Source organism: Nipponia nippon, unplaced genomic scaffold (genome assembly GCF_047370975.1).
Source record: "Nipponia nippon isolate SJK-2023a ecotype South Korea unplaced genomic scaffold, ASM4737097v1 scaffold_3, whole genome shotgun sequence".
NCBI lineage: Eukaryota > Metazoa > Chordata > Aves > Pelecaniformes > Threskiornithidae > Nipponia > Nipponia nippon.
The window spans coordinates 74,694,165-74,717,990 of NW_028262347.1; the positions used below are offsets into that span (position 1 = coordinate 74,694,165).

The following is a 23,826-nucleotide window of genomic DNA, read 5'->3' on the forward strand; positions in this document are numbered from 1 at the left end:
CTGGAATTCGAGCTGGTGTCTGACTGAGAGGGGGAAAAAATGTAAAACCACAGTAAATATACCTTTTGTTTGATAGCAGCAGAAATTTTGATAATATAGAAGTAAGGTGAACTAGTACGTACATGATACTATAGATGTATTTGTGGTTAATCCTATTACAGGTAAGAGGGTGAGAGTAAATCAGTATTTTTCAAAACTCACTCATTCCAATGTGGTTTTGTGTTGGCCCTTGTCAAAGACATTGGCTATCTACAGCGTCCCTTTGGATCAGCGTCCCCTTCTGCGACAGAGAAGACCTTTGTTGTCTCTCCTCCTACACGGCACACAGAAAATTACCCCTAGACACGAGAAACTGAGCTTTAGGTTTGACTCTGTTCAGAGGGAGCCTAGTTCATGACTTCTTAGTGTCCAAGTGACTCAGCCTCTCTTTCTCCTGGGTTCCAGCCCAAGCACCTTGTACCGAGCCATTGCTGACAGCTTCCCGGTCTGCTGCTTCGGTTCTTTATTTTGCTTTCCTCACCACGTTTTTGTCTGTGGCTCCGACATCTCTCCTAGGTAGTCTCCAGCCCTCCCTCCTGCTGCTGCGATTCTTCAATCTTTATTAGTGTCTCTTTATAGTTGGCCTTTTAATCACACTTAGGGGGTCAATTGACTCCCCCATTAATGCTTTCTGGGCTGCTGTCAACGTTGCGTGGAGTTCATGCAGCTTATCGTAGACCTTAGAGACAGAGAGTCATTGCAGCAATAAAGATGAGGAGCATGAATCTCATTTTGCACCTGTTTCACAGCAGTGTAACACTTCCGACTTCTCTGTTTTATCCTGCTGTGGGGATTTGAATCCCGCATAAAGATGAGACAGCCCCCTTCCATGTAAGTGCTACTCCATTAGTCTGATACTGGGGTAATTTGCGCACCTGGAGTGAAATTCAAAGTGTTCTAGAAACGAATTACAGGTTTTCATGGTCATTTTTTTCAACTGTAAAATGATTTGCGTATGATTGGTGTCAGACAGGCGCTGCAGTTGCTTTGCTGTTGCCTATTCCTTTGTTGTCCCGATGTCTTTTTTTCCCGTAGTAATACTGTGGAATAATGTTCTGGTAGCCTTGGTGTGGCTTTGAAGGTATAAGAACACAGATAAAACAAACTTTGTAAGGAGAGGTAATTCTTTTTATTAAAGCAAGATAAGCTTAGCTCTTGTAGGGCACTCTTTCTCTGCGACCCCACAGTACAGATTTTACTGTTGTTCTCTGTTTTATGGATGGGGAAACAAGCAGTTTACCCTTACCTAAGGTGATCAGGTGATTAGCAGAACCTAGAGCAGAACTCCAGTTTAATGAACATCCATGATATAGGTTATATGTTTGGTTTGCCATGTCCAAAGGAAACAGTGCACAATTCTTAGAGGTTTTGAATGTTCATATGAGGTTTTGGTACATTCTCTATTTGCTTAATCTAAGCCACTGAGCTTCCAGTCTTGTCCAGTGGTAACTCAGTGGTAAAAGGGGACTTCAGAAGGTTCACTGGCCTGAAAAAGTTTTTTTTTCCTTTCAGATTGGTGGAATTTAAGCTCATCTCCTGTGCTTGATGCACTAACATCTGAAGTTTAACTGGCTAGTTGCTCAATTTCATCAAGCAACGTAAAGTCAGAACAGACAGGGTACTTATTAATCACAGGCAATACAAGGCGAAATGATGATTCTGCAGAAGGACTGCACGTGCAGTCAGGAGTTTTGATTAATTGGGGTTTACCTAACTTCAGCTGAATTATGGTTTTCTTTTCTTTAATCCTCCATAATTAGAATCTTGTTGCTGATACTTATTTTCTGAATTTTCCTGCAGTGGGAAATTCTCCATTATAGCATTGCACTATTTTTGTAATGATGTTCTTCTTGCATGTCTGAACATGCAGTATCCCCTCTTGTTAGCCCTCTCCCCAACCCGTTATTTAAGAATATAGGCACATTATCAGTTTCTTTCTTTTGCTCTCTCCATTTTATTCTATGTGTTTTTTTGATCTTCTTAGATCACAAAACTACCCTGATTCCATTCTCAATTAACATGTTGTGATGACATTTGTCTGTGGCATTTTAAAGTGAATTTGATGTTATTTTAATGCTCTACAGATCAGATTTTTGGAAACTGTATAAAATTATTTTGTTAAATATCTCATTAGTAGGCCAGGTATGGTTCATTTTTGAAATCTCCTTAAAACTTGAGTAAATACAGAAAATCGAAGATGTGCAGTGTTCCTAATTTGACAGCAATCTAATCAGTCACTTAACAGCCCTTTTACCTGTAAATTTAAGAGGTTTCTTCCATCTTCTGGCAAATAGGTCAACATCCCATTTACTATTGAACTTTCAAGGAAGCTAAATGCAGTGTAACTTGCAAAAACGTGACAGGTATGTGTGTAGCTTTGATGAGTAGCCTTTTGGCTGGAATTCATGGAAGTTCTCTTCAAAAAGCAGTTTCTCTGAAATTATGCTTTCAGGGTCTTTTTCATTTCCCTAACATATGCCTAACTACCATTTACTGGCAGTGCACTCCAAACTTGTGTCAGAAGGAGTAAATCTAAAAAACACAGTTTTGTACTTTAAAATTTGTCTTTTGATTGCCATATCTTTATGTTTTGCCTTCAACAGATGTCTAGCTACTTAGTCGAGCGAGAAAAAAGCTGTCCCTGCAAAAATGATGAGCTGAGTAAAAATGATTTTTTACTTTGGCGGTGTGTTAAGAGCAATTTACACTGTGCATTGGTATTCTTCCCACTCCTTTGAGACTTGTCAGGAATCATTTGTGATAGTATCATCTGAATGGGGAATGGGAACTTTAATTTGAGGGAAGGAACAGAAAATAAATCAGTTATGATGGAGGCTGTATTGCAGCCTATAGGTTCTCTGGGGTTTGGAATCCCCATTGCCTATGCTTGGAGTGCCATGGAAAGGCAGCTTGCAGATCAGATCCCAAGCATATGTATGATGATGATGATGATGATGATTCTATCGGCCATACTTCCTTAACGTCTTTCTTCAGCTAATTTGACACCTGCAGGTGCAAAGTGCTCTGTGTCATTATCTCCAGTGCAGCAGGCTTAAAGGCAGCAGGAACCCTTATGACCCAGCCTGACCTCCTGAGTAACTCAAGCTGTAGGGTTGCATCTGGTGATTTCTGTCTAGTAGAGTAGCGGTGTTTCAGCTGCAGCATGTTAGTGCTACAAGGCTGTAGTTACTGTGCTACAGCACAGTTGTGGCATCTGGATACAAAAGACTCCTTACGATGGAGCATTTACCCTACCGCAGTAATGAGGTCCAGTAACTCATTATTGCATCCAAAATATATTGAATTTCCACCACCCTCGGAGGTATAAATGTGGGAATAGAACTGCTGACTTTGCCTGTCAAACTATGCAATACCAAAATACATCACTATAGCTTAAAACATTGATTTTTAGAAGGTTTACTACCTAGGTCTACCATGCAGACAAGACATATAAAATATATTACCTCACCAAATTATTGAAATGCGCGAACAATCGAAACACAAGGGTGCCTTATGGAATGGAATGAAGCTGCGTCAAGGGAAGTTCAGATTGGACGTTAGGAAAAGGTTCTTCACTGAGAGGGTGGTCGGTCGCTGGAACAGGCTCCCCAGGGAAGTGGTCATGGCACCAAGCCTGTCAGAGTTCAGGGAGCGTCTGGACGATGCTCTTAGTCATATGGTTTAGTTCTAGGTAGTCCTGCAAGGAGCAGGGAGTTGGACTCGATGATCCCTATGGGTCCCTTCCAGCTCGAGACATTCTATGATTCTATGAAATATAACACACATCCTGATGGCAATCAGAATACTGAGAAATGCTAGCCATTATCCTAGATTTAAAATTCACTGTAGAAAAATATAGGTTTTATGGAGAAAATATTGTAATTTCTATCCCCACAGTTGCTTGGGCAGCTGTTAATTAAATAATTGAGCTTTTTTACTTCTGTGCTTTAGGTTCGTTAAAGCATCGCTCTGGCTGTGCAAATGGATATAAATTACATCAGTGTTTAGAGACAATGAAGGTTGGGATCTCTTGGGTGTCTGATCAGCTGTGTAGGATATTACCTCATCTGCTGGGTCAACAATGAGAACTTGCTCTTCGGTTATGTTTATTGCAAAATCATTGCAGTATTTTTTTCATTCATTTATGAAGCTTGTTGTTTTAGCTTGATTCATCATAATTTTCCCTATTTAATGCTTATTCTCAGCCATTACAGTCTATAATTGCATTTTTGTCGTTATACTCTAACTTTATAGGTATATGTGTGTGATATATATGAATATAAAACTACATCATTCAGCACTTTGGAAGTAACTGACAATATTGTATCTACCAATGAAATCTCTGCTGAAAACTCTCCATGTTACGGCTTGATATTTCTCCATGTGTACACGTGCTTCTGGTTAGGAATTACAGATTTTTTAATCTGACTAAGGTGTGAGCTTTTGCATTAGAGGTCTGTCCTTCATATCAACCAGACCTACAGGCCTCAGCTAAAACCTTTCTGTCTGTGTGTCTTCATTTTGGAATACTTTCTTGTGCATGGCAGCAGAGAGAAAGGGAGGAATCCTGAGTGCTGGCTGCCTGAAATCTTGCATCCCACTATGCGATGCTCTTGGAAAGGGTATTTCTTCACCTTTTACTGACCCAATATATGAAACTCCGTGGAGCTATTCCCTGAGCCACTCTGTGGGAGGAGGCAGAAAGGTGCTTGTAGAGAAGTTAACTGTACCATGAGATAGTGGATGTGGCTGTGGGAGATCTTCATGAGAGATTTCTGGGAGGAGAGGCTGCAGCCCCATGCGGAATGGTATTTCATGGGATTTCTCTGGGCACGAGGCTGTGGCGGGAGTCACACCACAGCGTCTCTCTCTTTAACAACCTCTGTGCTTATCAGGCAAGTGCACTTGGGATAAAAAGTCTTAAAGCAGGAGAGAATGACTAACTTGTATATCGATGGCACCGTAGTGGGGGAATGTGACGTTGGGGGTGAGTCTCATTCATAATATCTGAGGCTTGAGAGGTCTGAGGAAGTGTTTTATCTCAACCCCTGGAGAACCTGACAGAGTACGGCTCCTGCCCTGAAGCACATGGGCTTTGTTCTTGTTCTGTTGTGGGATGAGATCTCTGGGTATGCAGCAAGCTCGTAGCTCTGTGTAGAGTCCCATTACGTATCAATTACTGCAGGTTCAGTGGAGCTGTAGCTTTTCTTTGATGTAGCGAATTTGGATGTCTGAATTTTAAGTAGGAGTGGGAGAAGTGATTTAAACAAAATACTGTAGCCTGTGACCCATAGCTTTGCCAAACTCAATGTGAAAGACTTGCCCATTTTGAATTCTAATGTAGGATCATTGCTAATTTATCTTTAGCATGGTGTTGTAAAACAACCTCCTCTTCACTTCACTGCAATATTTGGAGTGCGGTATCTGCCAGTCAGTTGTAGCTACAAGTATCCTCTTCAGGCTTAATGAAACCTTGGTGAAAATTTTCACTGCTTAAATGGAAGCTTTGCAACTAGAGTTTGTTGTGAACAAAAAATGCAGGCCATTAGTTCATTAATATCCATAAACTTTTCAGCTGAATCCTGATTTAATTTGTGAAAGATTATGAATTTCACAGGCTTCCAAGATTTTCATGCAAGAACTCTATGAAACTCAGTAGTTCTGGTAAGGTTTCACTTTGGGATTTAACTCTGAAGTGAACCAATGTGATTTTGAAAGGAAAGAAAAGTAGATATTACATGTGTGAACTTCTATACAGTAAAACTGATCCCTGTTAGACTCTTTAGGTAGTTTTATGTAGTGCTGTTGCTCTGCTAGACATCCAAGGGGCTGAGGGACTTCTAATCTTGTGCTGGACCGTTATCTTTATTTCCAGGTTGCCTTTTCTGTCATCAAAGCCTGCAGGTCTTTCACTCCAGCTCAAGAAGGACCATTACCTTTCCTAGGTTTTTACCATCCTCCCCACAAGAGGTCTCCGATTTAGTAAACTTATTATGGGCGTCCAGGGTCTCTCTACTCTAGCCTTTAACAAAGACGACAGCCCAACTGATCTTGCAACAAGTGTTGTTAATCCGGTGGGCAAGCATAGTTGATAACAGAGGTAAAGTTTGGTGATATCAGCAATGTTTTTGACAGGAGACAGCACAAGAGCCCTTCTCTTCACCTCCTTTTTTGCTTGCTCTTAGCCTCCTGCCCTAAAAACAAGTGCAATTTGCCTTTGGTAAAGGCGCTTCTCAGAAAGTAGTCTTCTCAGTGTGACAGCATGAGGCAGAAATGTGGCTTCCAGCCCCGGCCCATGGGCTGCATTATGACCGTTACAACTATCACTCCCTATGTGGTCGCAGGATGCTAGTGCCACCATGTATGCCACGGCCCCTATGCCCAGGTGCTCTTCTGTGTTGGCCTGTTCTGTTTTGGCAAACAGCTTCCTTCTGCAAGTGGGTATGCAAAGGACTCCTGGTACAGTTAAACCAACCATACGTTTTGACTGTATACCTTGGAGATGTACCAGACAGATAAACTTTATTATGGATGTTTTACATATACTAGGCCAACTTGTCTGTGTTGGTGGTAGAAACGATGAAGGTAAATACCCCATGCCTTGCTAAAGCATGAGAAAATGTAGGCTATGGCCATTCAAGACAAGCGGAGTCACATTTGTTCCCAGTGAAAAGAGTACAGTTACATGTTGAGAGGCATGAAAGCGTAATTAGGAGTGGAAGAGGGCTGCTGTAAAAAGGAATCTATTTAATCTACTTGTTTTCTGCATATTCTGAAGTCATTACACCCTTATTTACTGGAAAAAAGCACAGTATTGTTGTTAACTTGGTTGTTACAGCAGAATGGTCAAGTAGTCTTTTGCTTCCAGATATCATGCATGGCATTGTCAGGAGACCAGCACAAAAGTGGAAGATCTAAGTTGTCCACTTGTGCTCTTACTCTGTGCAGAATCTTAACTAGTGATGGTAAAAATACAAAAAGAGAAAAGAACCTAATCTGACTTTCTAATCACAGGTCATATTTTGAGAGATTATATCCCTAGGGGAAAAAGCATCTTTTTTATTTTAAGTAAGTGTGACATTTTTTAGCTGGATACAATTGAGAAGGAATATAATGTACAACATTCACAGTGTCATTTTACAATCATTTTTTCCTAAGTCTGCCCTTTAAAGGCTATCCAGACATGAGTGGATAGCAACACCACTTGAATATCTCTCTTTAATTGACTGTCTTAGAGAGCTCTAAAAATAAACTTCCAGATACTGTGGGAAGATGGAACTAGAGGACAGTTACATGTCTTGTCAAAAGCCAACAACCAGACTGTGCTGTCTTCTTCCAGGAGATTCCTCATGTGAATAAAGAAAGCTAAAGGAAAAGTTAGAAGATTAAGTTTGGGGAGTATCAAAATCGGACAAGTCAAAGGGTGGAAGATCATGGCAGTTCTTGTATAACTTCTGTCTTTGTAAAAGGATGAAAACTAAAGCAGTACAATGAGTATAAGAGGCAGAGTGAAGTGGTTTTCTTATCCAGAGAAACAAGCCTGGCAAGTATATGTGTATAAAAATGCTGTATGGAGGCTATGGTCGTCTGTTATGTTTGAATGTTGGTGTTATGTGCTAGCAAGTGCAGAGAGTGGGATCAGCATGAGGCTAATGAATGAACTATCATCCCTGTTGGGGATGCAGATGTTCTTCACTGATAAACTCCAAGTCCTTTGCTCTGTTACCGGTGTCCTCTTCCAAGCCACAAGGCTCAAATGTTTACTGTTAGGAAACTTCTCTCCCCAGACTAGCGTTTGAAAGGGGCTGAAGCAGGCCCCAAAAACTAAGTGGAGGGAAAGCCCTTCAGACCTTGAGAAGCTTGCTGGTCTGTGGTGTTGTGCACTCAGCAAGTGATCAATCCAGTGCATTCTTGTTATGTTAATAGCTTCCTGCTGAGTGACTCATCTAGATGTTCATTAGTTTACCCTGGAACCGCTTTTGGTTTTAGAATAGCTTTTAGTGAAAAATAAAGTTAGTTCTAGTCTAATAGAAAGCTGAAAGACTCTTCATCGGGTCTGACAATATGGTTAAAAAAAAAAAAAAAAAAAGATGTCTTAGTGGCTACTCTGATTTGCATGGTGTTTTGTTCAGCTGGCTGAAGAGAGCTGCAGCTTATTGAAACTTCTGACACGGTCTTTTCCAAATTGCAACCTCTGATAGGGGACAGCACATCATTTTTTTTGAACCTCTTCTCTCAGTGAATGTAATTATACGTGTAAGAGATGGGTTTTTGTCTGACCAAACGGAACGGAGAGTAGGACATGAAGGATGTGAACAGGGTGTGCCGAAAATGGGCCATCAAGAATACAGGGGCTGTATTTGCTCAGAGCAACAGGATAATCGAGGTATGAAAAACTATGAGGTGCTGCCTCACAGAGGCGCGGGGTTGGTTGTTACTGTCATTCTTCAGGTGAAAACCGGACCCCAAAGGGCAGCACTCCCCTTGTGAAACCGAAGGAGCCCGGGCGGGGGCCTCGGGCCGGGGGGCGGCGGGGGGGCCCGGAGCTGACCAGGGTCCTGACCGCGGGCGCGGCCCGGCGCTCCCGCCAGCTGCGCTCGGAGGCTACCGGAGGGATGCAGAGGTGCTGAAGCACGTCAGTAACAAGCGTATATTGGCCAGTTTTCACGGGTGAGCCTGCCTGGGGCAGGAAGTTGGACTACATAACCTGAATTAGATGATGCTAAACCCAAGGGAAGCACCACGTCAGGGAAAAAAGGCGTCCCGTTATGTGAAATTAATTTTGGTCCGTATTGCCTTTCAGTAGGCTTGCAGTTGCCTCAGTCTGCACAATTTAACTGGACTTCTAATTTTCAGGTTCTGATGGGTACACTGCACTACTGAGTCTTCAGTCTTAGGTTGGGTTTGGTCCCTGAAGTCTAGCCGCCCTGTTTTGCTGTGCTCTCCGTAGAGGAGCTAGCCCCAAATGAACTTTTGTGCAGGCTTGCAACAAATGACACTTTCTCTTTGCTTTTTGTGGAACCTACACCCTTATATAATGAAAAGACACTTTTCCCCATTTTGATCTTATATTACTAAGTGTTTTATTATTGATATAGAAATGATTGATGTTTATTCAAATCAGTTTATGATAACTTATTCAAACAAGTTCATGAATTACTCTCATGCCTCTATGTGAAATACTGTTCATTTTAAGGAGTTTTGTTTTCATTACTGGAAAAAATAAATAGCTTATGGAAACTTCATTAGTTCTGTAATTGTAACAGCTTTTCCCCTCTGCCTCTCTGGGCTTCTAAACTTCTGTTTTCATAACCTTGAGACATGACATATTATATGGTACTGCACTTTCCTCTAATTGCTTCCTTGTTTGGTAAACATCCATTTTTAAACAATTTGGTAGTCACTCATTATATGAAAATCCTATTATGCTGCTAATCACCTTTTTTGCTTTTCAGCAAGGTCTTTTAATCTTGACTCTACATTTCTGCAGAAAGACTGCCCTGAAGAAAGATAGTACTCTAAACGAAGACCTATGCCCTTGCTTTACATGCAGTCCTTATAGTTCTTTGCATTGTTTTCTTTGCATACTATTATTTGCTTTTCAACTCTTACGGGTCAGCTTTTCTTGTGTTGTTAGTTACACGAACAAACTCACGTGCCATCTAGGTTTGTGGATGAAGGACAGGCTAAAGATGTAAGATTGCAGGCTCCTGACCTGGCCCAGATATAATGGCTCTTTGGAGCTGGGTACATTTATTGATTCCTCAAACTGTTTCTTGTTTCTTCGTGTATTTTATGTATTTGGTTTGACTGTGTGCTATAGGAGGGGAAAAAAAGAAATTGCTCACTTCTCTGGATTCATGCCATTGTTTCGTCCAGTTCAGCAGTGCGTTTAAATGAACCTGCTGTATCTGTAAGATGACACTACACGTTGGATTTTTTTTTTTAACGTTTCTGTGCAGCCCAATATCATCAGGCTTTTTCATCCAATCACTACCCATAAACTATTCTAAACACTTTGAAACACCAGAGCCTGCAGAATGTTTCCTAGCTAACCTTTCTCTGTTGTAGTTCACTTTGCTGTTTATCTCCATTTCCCTGATTAGAATCAGGGGGAATTGTTTGCTTTTAACTGAAAGACAGATCAGTAAATGTATCTGCATCTGTTTTGTAAAATTTGGAATTTTCAGAGTCTAAAATTTGGCTTAAAATAGTTAGATATTTCCTCCTTATCTATAAGATAAATGAAGCTTACTTAAGAGGCTTAATTTTTCTCAAAAATGGAGAAGAACAAAAAAAAAATCTGCAAGTATTAAAAGAAGTCAACAGTGCTTCTGTGCTGCCAGAAACCAGTCTCAGTGTTTAAACTCCACTCAAACTCTAATTGCAGATTTCCTAGAGAGATCAATCCTTGCTAGTTGTCTTTGATGTCTTTTTTAACTAGTGATTCTCAATAGACGTCATTGATTCATCTGAACTATTTAGAGGTAAAGCAAAGGCAAGAAGCATTTTTTGATTAGTGGATCTTTTCCTTGTAGAAGTTCATTGGTTAATATTCTAGCTAAATGGAAGTGTATTCCTTTCAAGACACGCTAAAAAATCCTAAAAGCCAAAGCTTTAAACTTCGGTATCTATCATATGATAATTAAATCCATATTTTGGTGCCTGTATAAGTTGATTATTTCCTTTGCTGCAGCTCCTTATTCATATCAGTGGGATCAGAGGGTCCTCAGGATTCAAAGAGCCATTCCTTTGTTTAAGTGTTATTGTCTTTCATAAACGTAGAATTGGAAGCCCTTTCTCTTTTTTATGAGCTGAAACTAACCTTATTTCTTGCATATACTGTGTGCTACTAATAAGATTTAGAGAACTCTGTGTTTCTATAGCTGGATGAGCTTTTTAGTAAATCAACCACATACATGCAGATGGGTCTCCTGACACCTTCTTCAGAGCACTCCTGCATGCTGTCTTTCCTACCCCCACCCACGTTCAATGCAGGCTGTTGTTGCATTTCACAATTATTTGTATTCTGCTCATGTCGTTGTAGAAACATTCATCCTGCATCAGTTCTGCAGGGTTAGGCTTGATCTTAAAAAGCTTAGGAACCTGTGTGTTTGATTGCGGATTGGTCCTGGCCATAACCTTGCACATATATGAAGCTGTGTTGAGAAATCCTTTGTAATGCTGGGAAAATAAGCGAGTAGTACCCCTTACTGAACAATAGTTGGTCCTGCAAAATTTCCGAATATTTTGCTATCTTTGCTGGCTGTGTGTTGTCCCATGCTCTCACCAGAGAATTCAACATGAGAGTACATTGTCTACTTATTCCTGCACCAGGCATAAGTAAGCAGACACCCTGCAATTTTCCCTATTCCGTTTTGGTTTCAGCGTGTTACTGTTCTTCCATCCTGAAATCACTGAGGGAGAAAGTACAGTCAGGGTTGGAGGACATTGACACTGGGCAATCATATTATTTGTTTTCTGTCTACATTTCTCTAAGTGCAATATTATAGTTATTTACTTTAAGAAAAACTTTCGTGCATGAAATTTAAAATGTGTGCCTATATGCGGTAACTTTCTCAGCTAGGAAGTTGTGCACTGCAGCGCGAGAGATCAATTTAAAAGTTTATACTGCATTTTCCCAGGCCTGCAGAATAACTCATTAAACTCTCATAAAATAGTAACTACTCTTGTTGTTTAATGGACATGCATGACATTAAAAACGTAGTTTTTTCCCCCCTGAAGTGATGAGTTGTGCTTACCCTTGTTTCCATGAAATATCTAGTCAAAATTCAAAAATGTTTCAGTGCACTTTTTTTGACTTAAGCTTAGAGCATTGTATCGATGCAACCCTGGCGCATACAGTTTGATATACTTAGCTTTTTCTCTTCCTCTCAGACCTGGAGCAGATTAAGAAAGGAGCAGGGAAAAAGTGGAGGATGGACAAAACCTTCAGCAGCAGCGTCTGGAAGTTAGGTCTCTAAGCCCAAAAGATAAGGGGTTGCTGCTAAGCGTTCAGCATAGTGCAGTATTAAGTAACCGCTGGAATACCTGGTGCGTCTGAATGTCTTTCTGCCATAGAGTGCCAGCAAACCGGGAGGTGAATTGCTGCCTGGTGTGTAAATGCTGTACGGTGCGAGCACGTAAGTCTGAATCAGTTGAAGTCTAAGTGGGAGGGTGTTGTGTACCTACCGCTCGAGGTGCTGGCAAAGCAGAGCAGGGCTGAGAACCCCACACAATGCACGTTGTGTGCCTCTAAGCTCGGCGCGGCATAAGACGATGTCAGATGGTCAAGTAAAAGGAAGGATTTGCTGAGTGTTTCTGTGGCTGTAGGCAGAGTTTAGTGATTCGACCTATGAATCGAAGTTCATCCTTGTCACCACACAGGATAAAAAAAAAAAGTGAGTTATTCAAGTGTATGAGAAGGTGTTTAGGGAAGACAACACAGGCAATTATTTACAAATTCTGGTCAAGCTGTTTTTCAAGGAATTTGTACATTATTTTTCCATTTTGTACAGTTTACATGGGACTGGGTTGCTCCATGGAACATCTGAATGCAGCTATTTGGAAGGAAGCTTAAGTCCTTCTTGAGGCCTCCCAGTTCTGGAAATGTTGGAAGCTATAACATCTTCCAGAATAAGAGAAACCCTCCCCACCCCCAGTAGGTTGAGTTCCTTTTTCTAATTAATCATGAAACAATATTTCCTTTTTCTAATTTTAGTCCAAAGTTTGAGGTCCTAGTACATTGCAGGCCATAAAGTTTGGATCCAGAAATCTTCCAGAACTTTGGAATTTCCCACCCATTGATGTCTCCTTGTCTTATATGTCACATAAAATAGAAGCATTCCCTTCACATTGCCAGAGCATTCGTTGTTTGAAATACTGTTTATGATATGCCATCAATAGTCTGTTTTCTAAAATAAACCATTACACTCTCCAAATGTGATTTTTTTTTTTCGTAATCCCCACGCTGTGCTATCCTGGCTGTATGAAGGCTGATTCCATTGAATTAAATGCCACAGCAGCAATTTGAAATGTTCTTTTAATTCACGGCAAGTACTCACTTGCAGTGACTTCATGCTGGGTGGAAAGCTATTAGAGAGCACACTGTTTTGAAGTCGCTACTTAAAGTACAGCTTGAACTAAAAGTGACTGCCAGCTAGTTACTGGTACTCCGTGGGTTTTGTGAATATGTAGGTATGTTGCAAAGCCTTCTCTCTTTTGTGTGTGGTTGCTCTGCAGTTAATATCCCAGGTATCCTTTTGGATATAAGAGGGTTTCCTGCAGCCGCAGCAATGCATTCAGTCTCCTAAGTGGTCTTTTGCAGTCCCGTGTCCCCGTATAAATATTTCATGAGATATTAATCTCGTGGAAAACAGTACTGCCTGAAGTACAAATTTGTGAAGAGCACAAAGTTTACATGAGCTTGAATGTTTAATTCCACTTCAATCCTTGATAAAGACACTGCCGTCGGGACTGAGACGTGCTTGCATGGTACGACAGAGAAGCTTGCCCCACCTGGACCGCTTCTCTTTTGTGCAAGCAGTGAGCTTCAGCTTTCAAATTCGTTAGCTGGCACTGCCTCTGTGGAGCAAGGAAACTTAACAAAAAAGAAACTGAAGAAGGTAGCTGGAGGTTCATTTTAAGATCTCTTTCTTATCTCCTAGAAGGATTTCATAGTCAGTCACTGTTACAGTTTCTTCCTGTAATAATTGCTGTGTAATCAAATATTGGGGTTTGGTAGTATAGGGGTCCAGAATTTGAAAAACCATGCTCAGCTTATTTATTGATGTTCATAATTAGCATACGCAAAGCGGCAGTGTGCTGCATACCTGGGATCAGTCTGGGAGGGGCTCCTTTCTGATCTGGTACACAAAATGACGGTAAGGATGCTTATTCTTATCCCTCTGTTTTGTGACAGCGTAGCCATAGAGGCAAGATTTTTGGCTTGCTTCTTGCTTAACATTTCACACGTTATTTCACATATTAGTGGAATATAGAGAATTTTGTACAAGTTACAGCTAACACACACACATTTAGCAAGTCTCAGTGGAAAATATATTGTGATTCTGACAGATTTTGCACATGCGAAATATAGCTTTCAACAGTTTCACTAATGTGCTTTTGTAATACAGCTTTGTGTGAACACAGAACAATTTAGGAATTATATGGCATTCAGTAAATCTGGCAGTAAAGTATCGATGTGGTTTCTTAATATGTTAAAATACATGTATCTTCCAGCCCACAACATTCACTCAAGATTTATGATTTGGAAAAGATTTTCTCCCTTTCCAGCACTCATACAGAGACACTTTCATTCTAATTCATGTGTCTTCTGTTTCTATACAGAAGTGAGTTCTAAATTATTGTTAAAATTTTAGATGCATTTCAAACTTTGTGCAGTTATTTCAATCAGTAACTACAAACAGAAAGGCCAGGGTGAAAATAGGTGTATGATAGAAAATGTCAGAAGTTACAAATTATTACATGCAAGACCTTTTAGATAACAGTGCACCCAATTTTAAAGGAAATCTTCGGGAAAAAAAAATAATCCATCTTTTATTTTTCAAAATTTTCAGTTTTCACTAAAAAACCCCCTAAACCCTAGCCCTAAGCATTTTTTGGTGAAAACAGTTATTTTCCCAAGAAAAGAACACTTAGTTCTAAAGGATGGAAAGAAGGACGTCGGCTGTCTCGCTGTAGAGGCGTAGCGTGGGAGGTGGGCTGAGAAGTCCTCTCTCTTTTAGGAGGAGCATCTCCTCCTGACCTCTGTGATGTTCATGATCTTGCCATCAATAGTTTCTCCTTGCTTGGGGCTCCTGTGCCGGGGCCAGGGCAGGACTGGAGCAGTTTGGCGGAGAGGAGCGAGTGAAATGTAGGGAACCACAGCCACCCTCCGCATTCCCCTATAGAGAATACGCTGTCCCTGACATTGATGGTTTTTTGGAGCCAGTTGCTGTCAAGCTGTCATGTCTTGACAGCTCTGTAGGAGGAACAAAAGGCCCATCAGACCAAAGATGATTTGTAAACAATGAAGAAGGAGCGTTTGCCACCCCGCCATGTCTGACAATGTAAAAAACAACGCCACGTTACCTGTGGCTGACACACAGACAGTTGTCCTTTAAAGTGTCAGCTGCTTCCTTATGCAAAGGTGCAAGAGAATGTTTTATTAGGAGCTGAATTTGGCTTCTTGTTAACTCTCAGGGTTTTGCTGTCTCCTTAGGAAAATCAGTAGAACAACACCCTTCTTGTCAGGATGCTGCCTTCTCAAAAGGGGCAGTAACATCACAGCATCTCTTGCAAATTCAAAATCCTTATTTAAAAAAACATTTTATTCTAATTTATATTCTCAGTGTTTTCAATGTTTTTGACATCTTCAGCATTAAATCAGAGGCTGAATACTGTAATTTTTTCTGTTTTCCCAGTAAGAACTTGGTTGCTGATTAAAGTCTTCGGCAGGGAGTGGGCAAAAATTAATGCATTAACAACCTAACAATGAAATCAAAGTGAATTAGAGTAGCATTATCTAAAATAAATTATATTTTGTTAGTACTGTGTAATGTTCTTTTAACTGATGACAATGATTTATTTCTACTTAAGATGAATGATGAAATTAATCAGTGAATTGCTGGATAGATGCTTTGTTAAATTAGTCCCATATTCAATTGGGACCCTTTAATCTATTGCTTTGTGTGCTTATTTGCCATTGAATGCACAGGGGGGTGTGCAGGTTCTTCTTTCATTGCCATGAATATGAACTAGAACATCTTCATTGATTATCAGTGGAGTTTCATTGTATTAAACCAGGGAAAATGAGACAATGGGGCCTTTCTGTCTTTGGTTTTGTTTGAACATGCCTTTTAAAAACCACCTTGGAAATCCTTTTTAATATTAGTTGAAACTTACTTTTAAAGGAAATTTATCCCTCTTATTTCCAATATGCAAGGTGTTTTTAGTTAACAGTATTTGCAAATCCTATGGTAATGATTGCTTAAAAATGGAGGTGAGTTGGTCATTTATTTTTACACTTTCGCTGTTAGAGTAGATGAACTGACGCTGCCCTGTTTTTTCTAGTCCACCCACAAGACTCCGGCTGTTCATTAAAATTTTATGAATGAAGAAAACAACAAATGTGTTGGCAATGAAAATAAGTTTCGGGAAGCTAATATTAATGGAAATTCTTTTGTTACAACTTTACAGTCCAAAGCCAGCATTTTTCAGGCCAGCTTACAATTCTAAGGAGAAAAACAACTGAGCTTCTTGTGAGCATTTAGCATAAATGACAGCTGGGTCCTCACAGTGTGAGAACTTACATGCCGTTAACTATGAACTGACAATTTGCCTAGCAAAGAGTTATGCTGTGGGAGGTAAAGAAGGGAAGCATGAGAAGGTTTGTATAAGTCCTGTGAAATATGTTTTGCCGGTAATAGAAACCTAGAAGCAAACTTGTGTTTACTATATATTATTATCTCCAAATAGCACCATCACCTTAAAAATATAACACTATTGACTGAAAATTACCTCTTACTGAAATTACAAGTAATGCCCAAGTCTATTTTATGAAAAAGTAAAACCAGTTTAATTCTGGAGCAAGTTGTAGCATTCTTCAACCCCAACATAACATTCAAAAAATCTCAAGGTAGATCATCCACACCATGAAAATAGCATAAGATCACTTGGCGTGAGGAAACCAATCATTATTGGAGTCCATCTTCGATGTTTTTTACCCTTAGAGGAAAGAAATAACTCCAGGTTCTGATAATAATAACATTTTAATTTGATTATTTTAAAAAAACTAAAATTTGAACAAAATTTTAAATTTTAAAATTTTAAAATCCAATTCAAATTTATAATTCAAATTTTAATTTTGAATTAAATATTAAATTCAACCTTAAATCCACAGTGCATGCCCTGACAAGCCAGCAGTAGGAAGAGCTCTAGAGGATGCAGGGAAACATCTTGAAAGCCCAGTAGTGATGTGGAAAGCTAGTAACAAGCTGACCAATTCTACTGTGTGTTAGGGCTGGAACTACCTTTTGGTTAATTGCATTGCAGTTTTGCTTAAGCTGTTTGCACCTCCTGTTTTGGGCAGCCCAAAGGAAGGAATGAGCTGAATGCTTATGGGAAGTCACAGAAGGAAGCCCACAGCATTTTAGCTTTGAAGAGCCTCTGAGTGCCTTTATCTGTGCTGTCTGGCCCATGAGCATCCTTTGGATGCGGAGGGACGTGTGCCATCGCACGAACGCCCTGCAGTGGGTTGGGTATGCTGCTGCTACCTAGATTACAGGATGATGATTTCCTAACAATTTCAAAGCCCAGGAGCCTGTTCCTTTGAAAGAGGGAAAAGAGAAATGCCTTTTGTAGAGAGAAAAAGGAGCCGTATGTTTCATAGTCACTTATGGGCAACGCTTCAGTCTGACTTGAATGATTTGTGTATGACCAGGCAGTTTGTTTGGACAAAGAGGCTCAGGGCAGAGTTCCTGAAATGCCCCTGCAGTCTCAGCAATAATTACAGATCTGTGATTTGAATGTTTGAAGAAAAGTCATGTGCAAGATAACAAATGCAGGTTTCTCCCAGGTCATCCTAAGCAGTTGCTCTTCATTAAGCTCAAAGCAGCTGAAATCCCACCAAGCAGCAGGGACATTTAATCCTTAGGCCTTTGCAGCCCTCCTCCCCCCTCCAGCCCCATCCCGTTATGGTACTGGAAAGGTCTTCTGCATAGTGTCTGTAGAAAGTTTGTAAGGATGGTCTTCTGCAAAATGCATCTGTTGAACGTTTTAAGCTAAGCGGTGGCGTGTAGACTCTGTCTGATGTCTGTGCCATGTCCTGAATTTTCAGTTCTTTGCTGGGGGAGGCAAAAGCTGCTGTGGGCTCTTGTGGGCGTGGTGGCTTTTCAGAGAGAACTGTGTTCAGCCTGGTTTTCCTCCTGTGTCCATAGAGCGAGTGGATTTCTTCGCAGGTTAGGCAGAGACAACCACCGTGGTGATTTTATCTGCCCTTTCTACTTTCCTTCGGCTCCCTCAGATCACCCTGGCAGCCCTGGTCTTGTTCTTTTGTTTCTTGGACTCTCTGAAGGACAAGAGTTTCAAAGCTTCACATGCTTTTGGAAACAAATGTATGTATACAAATGACAACTAATATTATCATCTGTGAGCATAACAGGCTATAAGCCTCCTGTGAAGGATAGCAAATCATCTCAAGCAATATCAAAGGCTGTTTGTGACTCACAGAATTTCGAAGCATTTAGCAACTCCTAAATGTTTATTTTGGGGGTCTAAAGCCACATAATTTATGTGACAGAGTGTCCACAGCTCTTAAAAGCAAGAGTTAATGGCTGCTGCCTTTGTCTGTGATTTGTCACAGCCTTGCCTTTGTATAACTAGCTCTCTTGGAAGGAGTTTTGATATATCTTGAATAAGAAAGTTACTGTTATTTATAAAACGTATCTCTTCTACATTTCCTCTGATTCCCCTCCCCCTCACTTTACTGAGCATGTGAGCTCTCATTTGGTCAGGGTCACCTCAGAGACGAGATGTCCGTTGAATTTCAAGATATGCTCCTAGTTCAATAACTGTGTAAATTAAAAAGTGTTCTTGAGAAGGCAGATGCAGGACAAGAATGCAGCTGCATACTTAGTGTTGCTCCGCCATGCTATCACTGGGTTCTTAATGGTGGCTGGGCCTCAGGAAACGAAAATCTATTTTTCTGCTTTAGCATATCTTCAACCAGAGTTAGGATAAGGAAAATGCTTTAATGTTTTTCATTAGAAAGCAGGTTGTGGCTTTAGACTAGCTGAATGGAATCTAGTTTTCTGAGAGAAGAAAATAAAGCGAATAAATCTAAGGAAGAAAAGAAATAAGACATTAGAAGTAAGTCCTAACAAATACAGAGTCTGTGCTGTAACGCTGGGTATGTTTTCTGGACCATGTGCACTGTTGCAATGCCTGGTGAATATATGATGCAATGTTAGACGTTGCTCTATACATGTAAGTGAGGACAAGTGCTGCCGCCGTTCCACCTCGTCCTCCCGGAGAGGACAGTTGCTTTGCGATGCTGCATCCTGTCACCGTGGCATCTGCAGTCTCAGAGGCCTGGGCAGGAGCTTCTGTCTCTGCTGCAAAGGCAGGTTTTGACAGGTTTGATAAATAAAAAATCCCTGCACATTTTTTTACATGAAGAGAATATTAACTCTTGTATTGTAGACAAATTCCATTCTGCAACTCAGTCGCACTGCTTTAAATTTACATGTCTTTTTACCGCCTTTTTTTTTTAATATGCTGGGCTGCACTGATGCACTGTGTGCAGTTTAAATGACCGTCCTGACCTCACTAAAGGTGAATGACTTGGGGCTGACAGGAAGATGTCCCACCCATAGTTTTGACATCCTCTGGAATGAAGAAGATGATACAGGTCTAATTTATTACTGTGTTTGGTGCATAGGATAGCATGACAATTTGACCTTGCACTTTCATGCCCTGCTAAGCGGCTACAAGAGCTGCTTAGTTAAAACGGTCCCTTTCTAATTTTAATTTATGCTGTGTCTGGGCAGCTGAGTGTTTAAGGAGCTGCTGTCAAACTCTAAATATCTTTGCCTAAGGCTTTGGAGTGACCTGTCCCAGCGACACAGCCATGGAAGGAGCCAGGGTGACTCCTGATTCCCAGTGCCCTTCTGTCATCACCTCGTTCCCCGTTCCTTCCTTCCTTCCTTCCCCAGAGCAATCTTTTGTATATCAGCTCAGGAAGGTCACTTTCATGGATTTTTTTTTTTCTTTTTTTTTCCTGGTTGTATTATTTCCCCTGTGTCCTTGCAGCTTTGGCTAGAAGGCTCATTCTGACTGGACTGCCTGGCTTGGTCAGTACCTGCATCAGGACTTCGGGCAGTTTTGGTTTTGCAGAGATGTTATCTTCTGTATCACATTTGTTGCGTCCTGGTTTGGGGAATGGGGATAAGAACTGTCCTATGTCTACTTACTAGCTAATTTCTGTACTTCCTCCGCCCCCCCAGCTCCTAATTCTCCCTTTTCTTTCATCACTTTGAGCCCTGCCAGCTCCCTGGGTTCTCCAGGAGTGGCTGCTACAAAGACGTGTGTGTTCTCCTCTGTAAAACCGGTCCTTGTTTTGTGTTGCTAGGCTACTCCCTTCCAGTTGCCACTGAAGAAATGCTCCGTGGTGGGAAACGGTGGGATCCTGAAAAAGAGCGGCTGCGGCAAACAAATAGATCAAGCAGATTTTGTCATGCGGTAAGACAGAAACCTCAATGACACATTGTCTCCCCTTCGCCCTGCTAAGTCTCGGACTTTTCGAAGCTATTCAGTTGTGATTAATCAATTATAATTTGCCTTGTTTCCCCCCACCCCTTTGCAGGATGCTTTACACCAGCAATTTGGGTAAAAGTGTGAGGAGAGGCAAAAAACAGAGTTTTGACTGGCTTGTGCAAATGTGTGTGTAGTGCGGGGGCAATCTGCAGATGGAGGGGTTAAGGTAGTGACAGATTGTGCAGTGTCGCAGAGAGGTACTGAAGAGCTGCTTTTCTCTTTAATTATGCAATGTTAGGCAGGGTCTCATCCTGCAGCGTGCTCTGTCCTCTGCGACTCTAAATGCCACCATATGCAACCCCTTGAACTCAAGATGAGTAAGTACTGATTTATGGGGCAAGGCTCAAGAAGTAAGTTGGAACAAGCTAAATTGTTCCTGTGGTTTTCTTCCCTCAAGATTGATTTCTGGCTGACTTTCTGAGGAAAGGCCAAACCTCTTTCCTTGATGCAGGTTTTTTGGGATTCCTCTCATTTCCTTTCCCTCCAGCCTTCCTGAAGTTATAAGAACCTCTCAGGAGGGGTGTTGAACCAGCTACTGCTTTCATGATTGAATTTGGCACTTTCTAGGTCTGCATTCTTTAAGGAAGAAAGACACAAATTAGTTCCTCCCTGTTAAACATGAACAAGAAAAACTGGAGGAATGCTCCCAAAGAGATGAGAAATGGAGTTTCTTTGGGTTTTGAGATGGATGCATAATGAACACCCACCTTAGCAAGTCTCCTTATTAGATCCTGATGGCTTATTATAAAGCCATACAAATTTGCTGCAAACCAAACAGTATTACTGTAATTTCTGGTTTTGCTTCTCAAAGACCAAAAATGCCTTCAATGTTAAAGCAAACTAAAGGCAAAAGGAAATGTATACTTAGTGCATTCACAGAAGAGAAGATGTAAGGCATGGGGGAGGGAGGCAGTGTGCTGATTGCCATTACTGCAAAACTCCTTAGGTGTTCCACAGACTAAATATAAGAAACTGCAGGGTATATACCATGGTAATATTATCTAGATGCAATGAGAAATAGAAATGCTGTAGGAGCAATCAGTTACAAAAACAATAGGAACTTTTTTTAAAAAAAACAGCAATTGTTGTAGCTTGATCAGAAAAATCCTTTCCTCTCCAGGGAGGGTAAAGCAACCGTTATCTGTACAGAACTTATTTTGAATTGGAAATAAGTGATAGGGAAAATCCTGCAAAAATCCCAGTAGCTGCCTGCAGGCTGTATTGTATTAGTGATGTGCAGCCATATTTATGGAAAATGTTTCAGTTCTTTTGGGTTAGAAGCTAATACACCACTGGGAGAAAATATTTTTATAGCGGGTGGAAGACAGGAGTTAGTTGATCTTTTGTAAATCTGATTTCTATAATCTGAGAGCTGAGAGAGAAAAAGCACAATAGTGGCTTGCATAACATCTTTCTTTTTTTTTTTTTTTTTTAAAGAAACTTGTGTAATATCTGTGAAGTATTTCTGCAGTGTGAAATGTCATGCCAGGTTTTGTCCTTGTTCTTTTCTTCCATTCACGTGGGTTTTGATTTCACTTAAGTGTATTTCCGTAACCTCTGTCATATGACTGCAGCCGTCTTATCTGATATATTGTAATCACTAAGGTTAATTAATGAGTTTAAACTTGTCTCGTTGCTGAGCATCTACAAACACAGTTGTACCAACATAGAGATTAAAAGAGCAGCAGTTTTCAGCCCCTAAGGCATAGCACACTACATCTGCAATGAAAAAGGTGCATGGCATATGGTCTACGTGTTTAGGCAGCGTGGTTATAATAGGCTCTTCTTCTGATACCTGGCTGGTTTTCAAGTTTGTAATCCTTATTGCTAAGAAAAAAATTTGATTTGCCCTCTCCCTGCTAACGCTTATTTTAAGAGGGAAATGTTGGGTACTAAACCCTAAGCAATGTGTTTGTCTGCATTTTAACAGAAGAGACACATTTTCTTGGCATTAGATTTTGAAGAAATATTTCTACATCTCACAATTCTCCCTTTCCCCCAGCCACTTTTCATGGCTCTGCTGTGGTTTGTACGTCTCCCAGAGAGAGGGTTTCTCTCTGTAAAATAGCAGGGGGTTGTGGGGAGTTCTCCAAGCTGTTTGCTGGTGAATTTATTCCAAAACTAGAAACAGCTTCTCACTATTTCAAGTTGACTAGTGGTTGCCCTGGTTTGGGGAGGCCAAGCTGTTATCTTTTAATCACGCTGTCCCATGCCATCTAGCCATACCAATATGTTGTCTCTTTGGGATTTGTAGACAAGTCCGGAGAAACATGGCTTTCAGCAGCCTTATGCAGTTATTGTCTTAACGTTGGCCAAGGTGCCACAAAGGAATAAAGATGAATGTTTGCAATTACATATTAAATTAATGTTAGTCCCTAGTGTTTAGTATATGTGCATATATAACATTCTAAAATAGCTAGATAGTCACATAGCATCTATCAAAGGCACATGCACCAGCCAAGCTGCCTGGATTCTCTGCACCTACAGGCCATGGACTTCTGTCTGGGCCAAGCCCAGAAGAGCCATTTCTGCCTGGAGAGGGTGGAAGGATCCCTCTCATTTTACCCTTGTAGCTGTTTCTCCCTATTGAGTTGAAAGGTCTCAGATGTCAAAAAGGCACACACAAACTGCTGTGCCTATTGATGATTTTTTTTCCCAGCTAAAGGCTGGGTCTAAAGTCATATTGGTCTTCTATGTAGAAGAATATGTATATTCTGTATAGAAGACCAATATGTTCCACTCTTCCAGTTAGACTCATGTCAAAAACACTGGCCTGAGACTCTGTCCTGGTACTTCCTTCTTTCCTGCACATTCACCTACTTGCTCCTCAGTACCAGGACCAAGAGTAAGATAATTAAAAAGACCTTTCTTAGGATGCATCTTTGGTTTCTTGGTGTGTTCTTCACCTGCACAACACTCGGCCCTCTGCTGACCTGTTCAAGAAAATAATCTGAAAGACCCAAGAAGTTTCTGTCAACCAACTGATCTCTTACTGAGTTTCCTTTGGCTACTTGGGCCATTTCTTAATATTTCATGCAGAGCAAGCTGCGAATGAGACTTAATGATGAATGGAATTAGTTGTGTTTAAATAATGCATCTGGGACTGGCTTGTGAAAGAAATTTCATTATTGAGATGTTAAGATGATAAAAACTAGGGAGAGATCTTGGTCCTTCATAGTGCTTTTAAATAAACTCCAGCCAAAAATGGCTTCTTAAAAGATTGCCCTATGAGTTTCTGTGTATTCAAATCAGAGAGCATTAAACTGTGATCTGCCAAAGGTCATATATGCCATCTCTCCTCTGAGGCAAATTTTTTTTTTTTTTTTTTTTTCTTCTCAATGATTGCATTTTCTGAAACCTCTTATTTTGATTCCTCTTTTCTGGCTTCTTTTTAAGTTGTCTAGCTTCTCTTAAATTGTGGCAGACCAAACTAGAAGCTGCTTCCTAACTGAGATCTCAATACATTGTGCA

The 23,826-nt window shown here is 40.7% G+C and overlaps 1 protein-coding gene across 1 annotated transcript in view; it reads left to right on the forward strand.

Annotated features, from left to right (window-relative positions):
- ST8SIA1 (ST8 alpha-N-acetyl-neuraminide alpha-2,8-sialyltransferase 1) overlaps window positions 1–23,826 on the forward strand; it is a 147,050-nt gene that overhangs the window by 50,506 nt on the left and 72,718 nt on the right. The window contains exon 3 of the mRNA XM_087766133.1: window positions 20,171–20,280. Within this exon, the coding sequence (XP_087622259.1) occupies window positions 20,171–20,280 (110 nt within the window). The remainder of the gene's footprint in view (window positions 1–20,170; window positions 20,281–23,826) is intronic.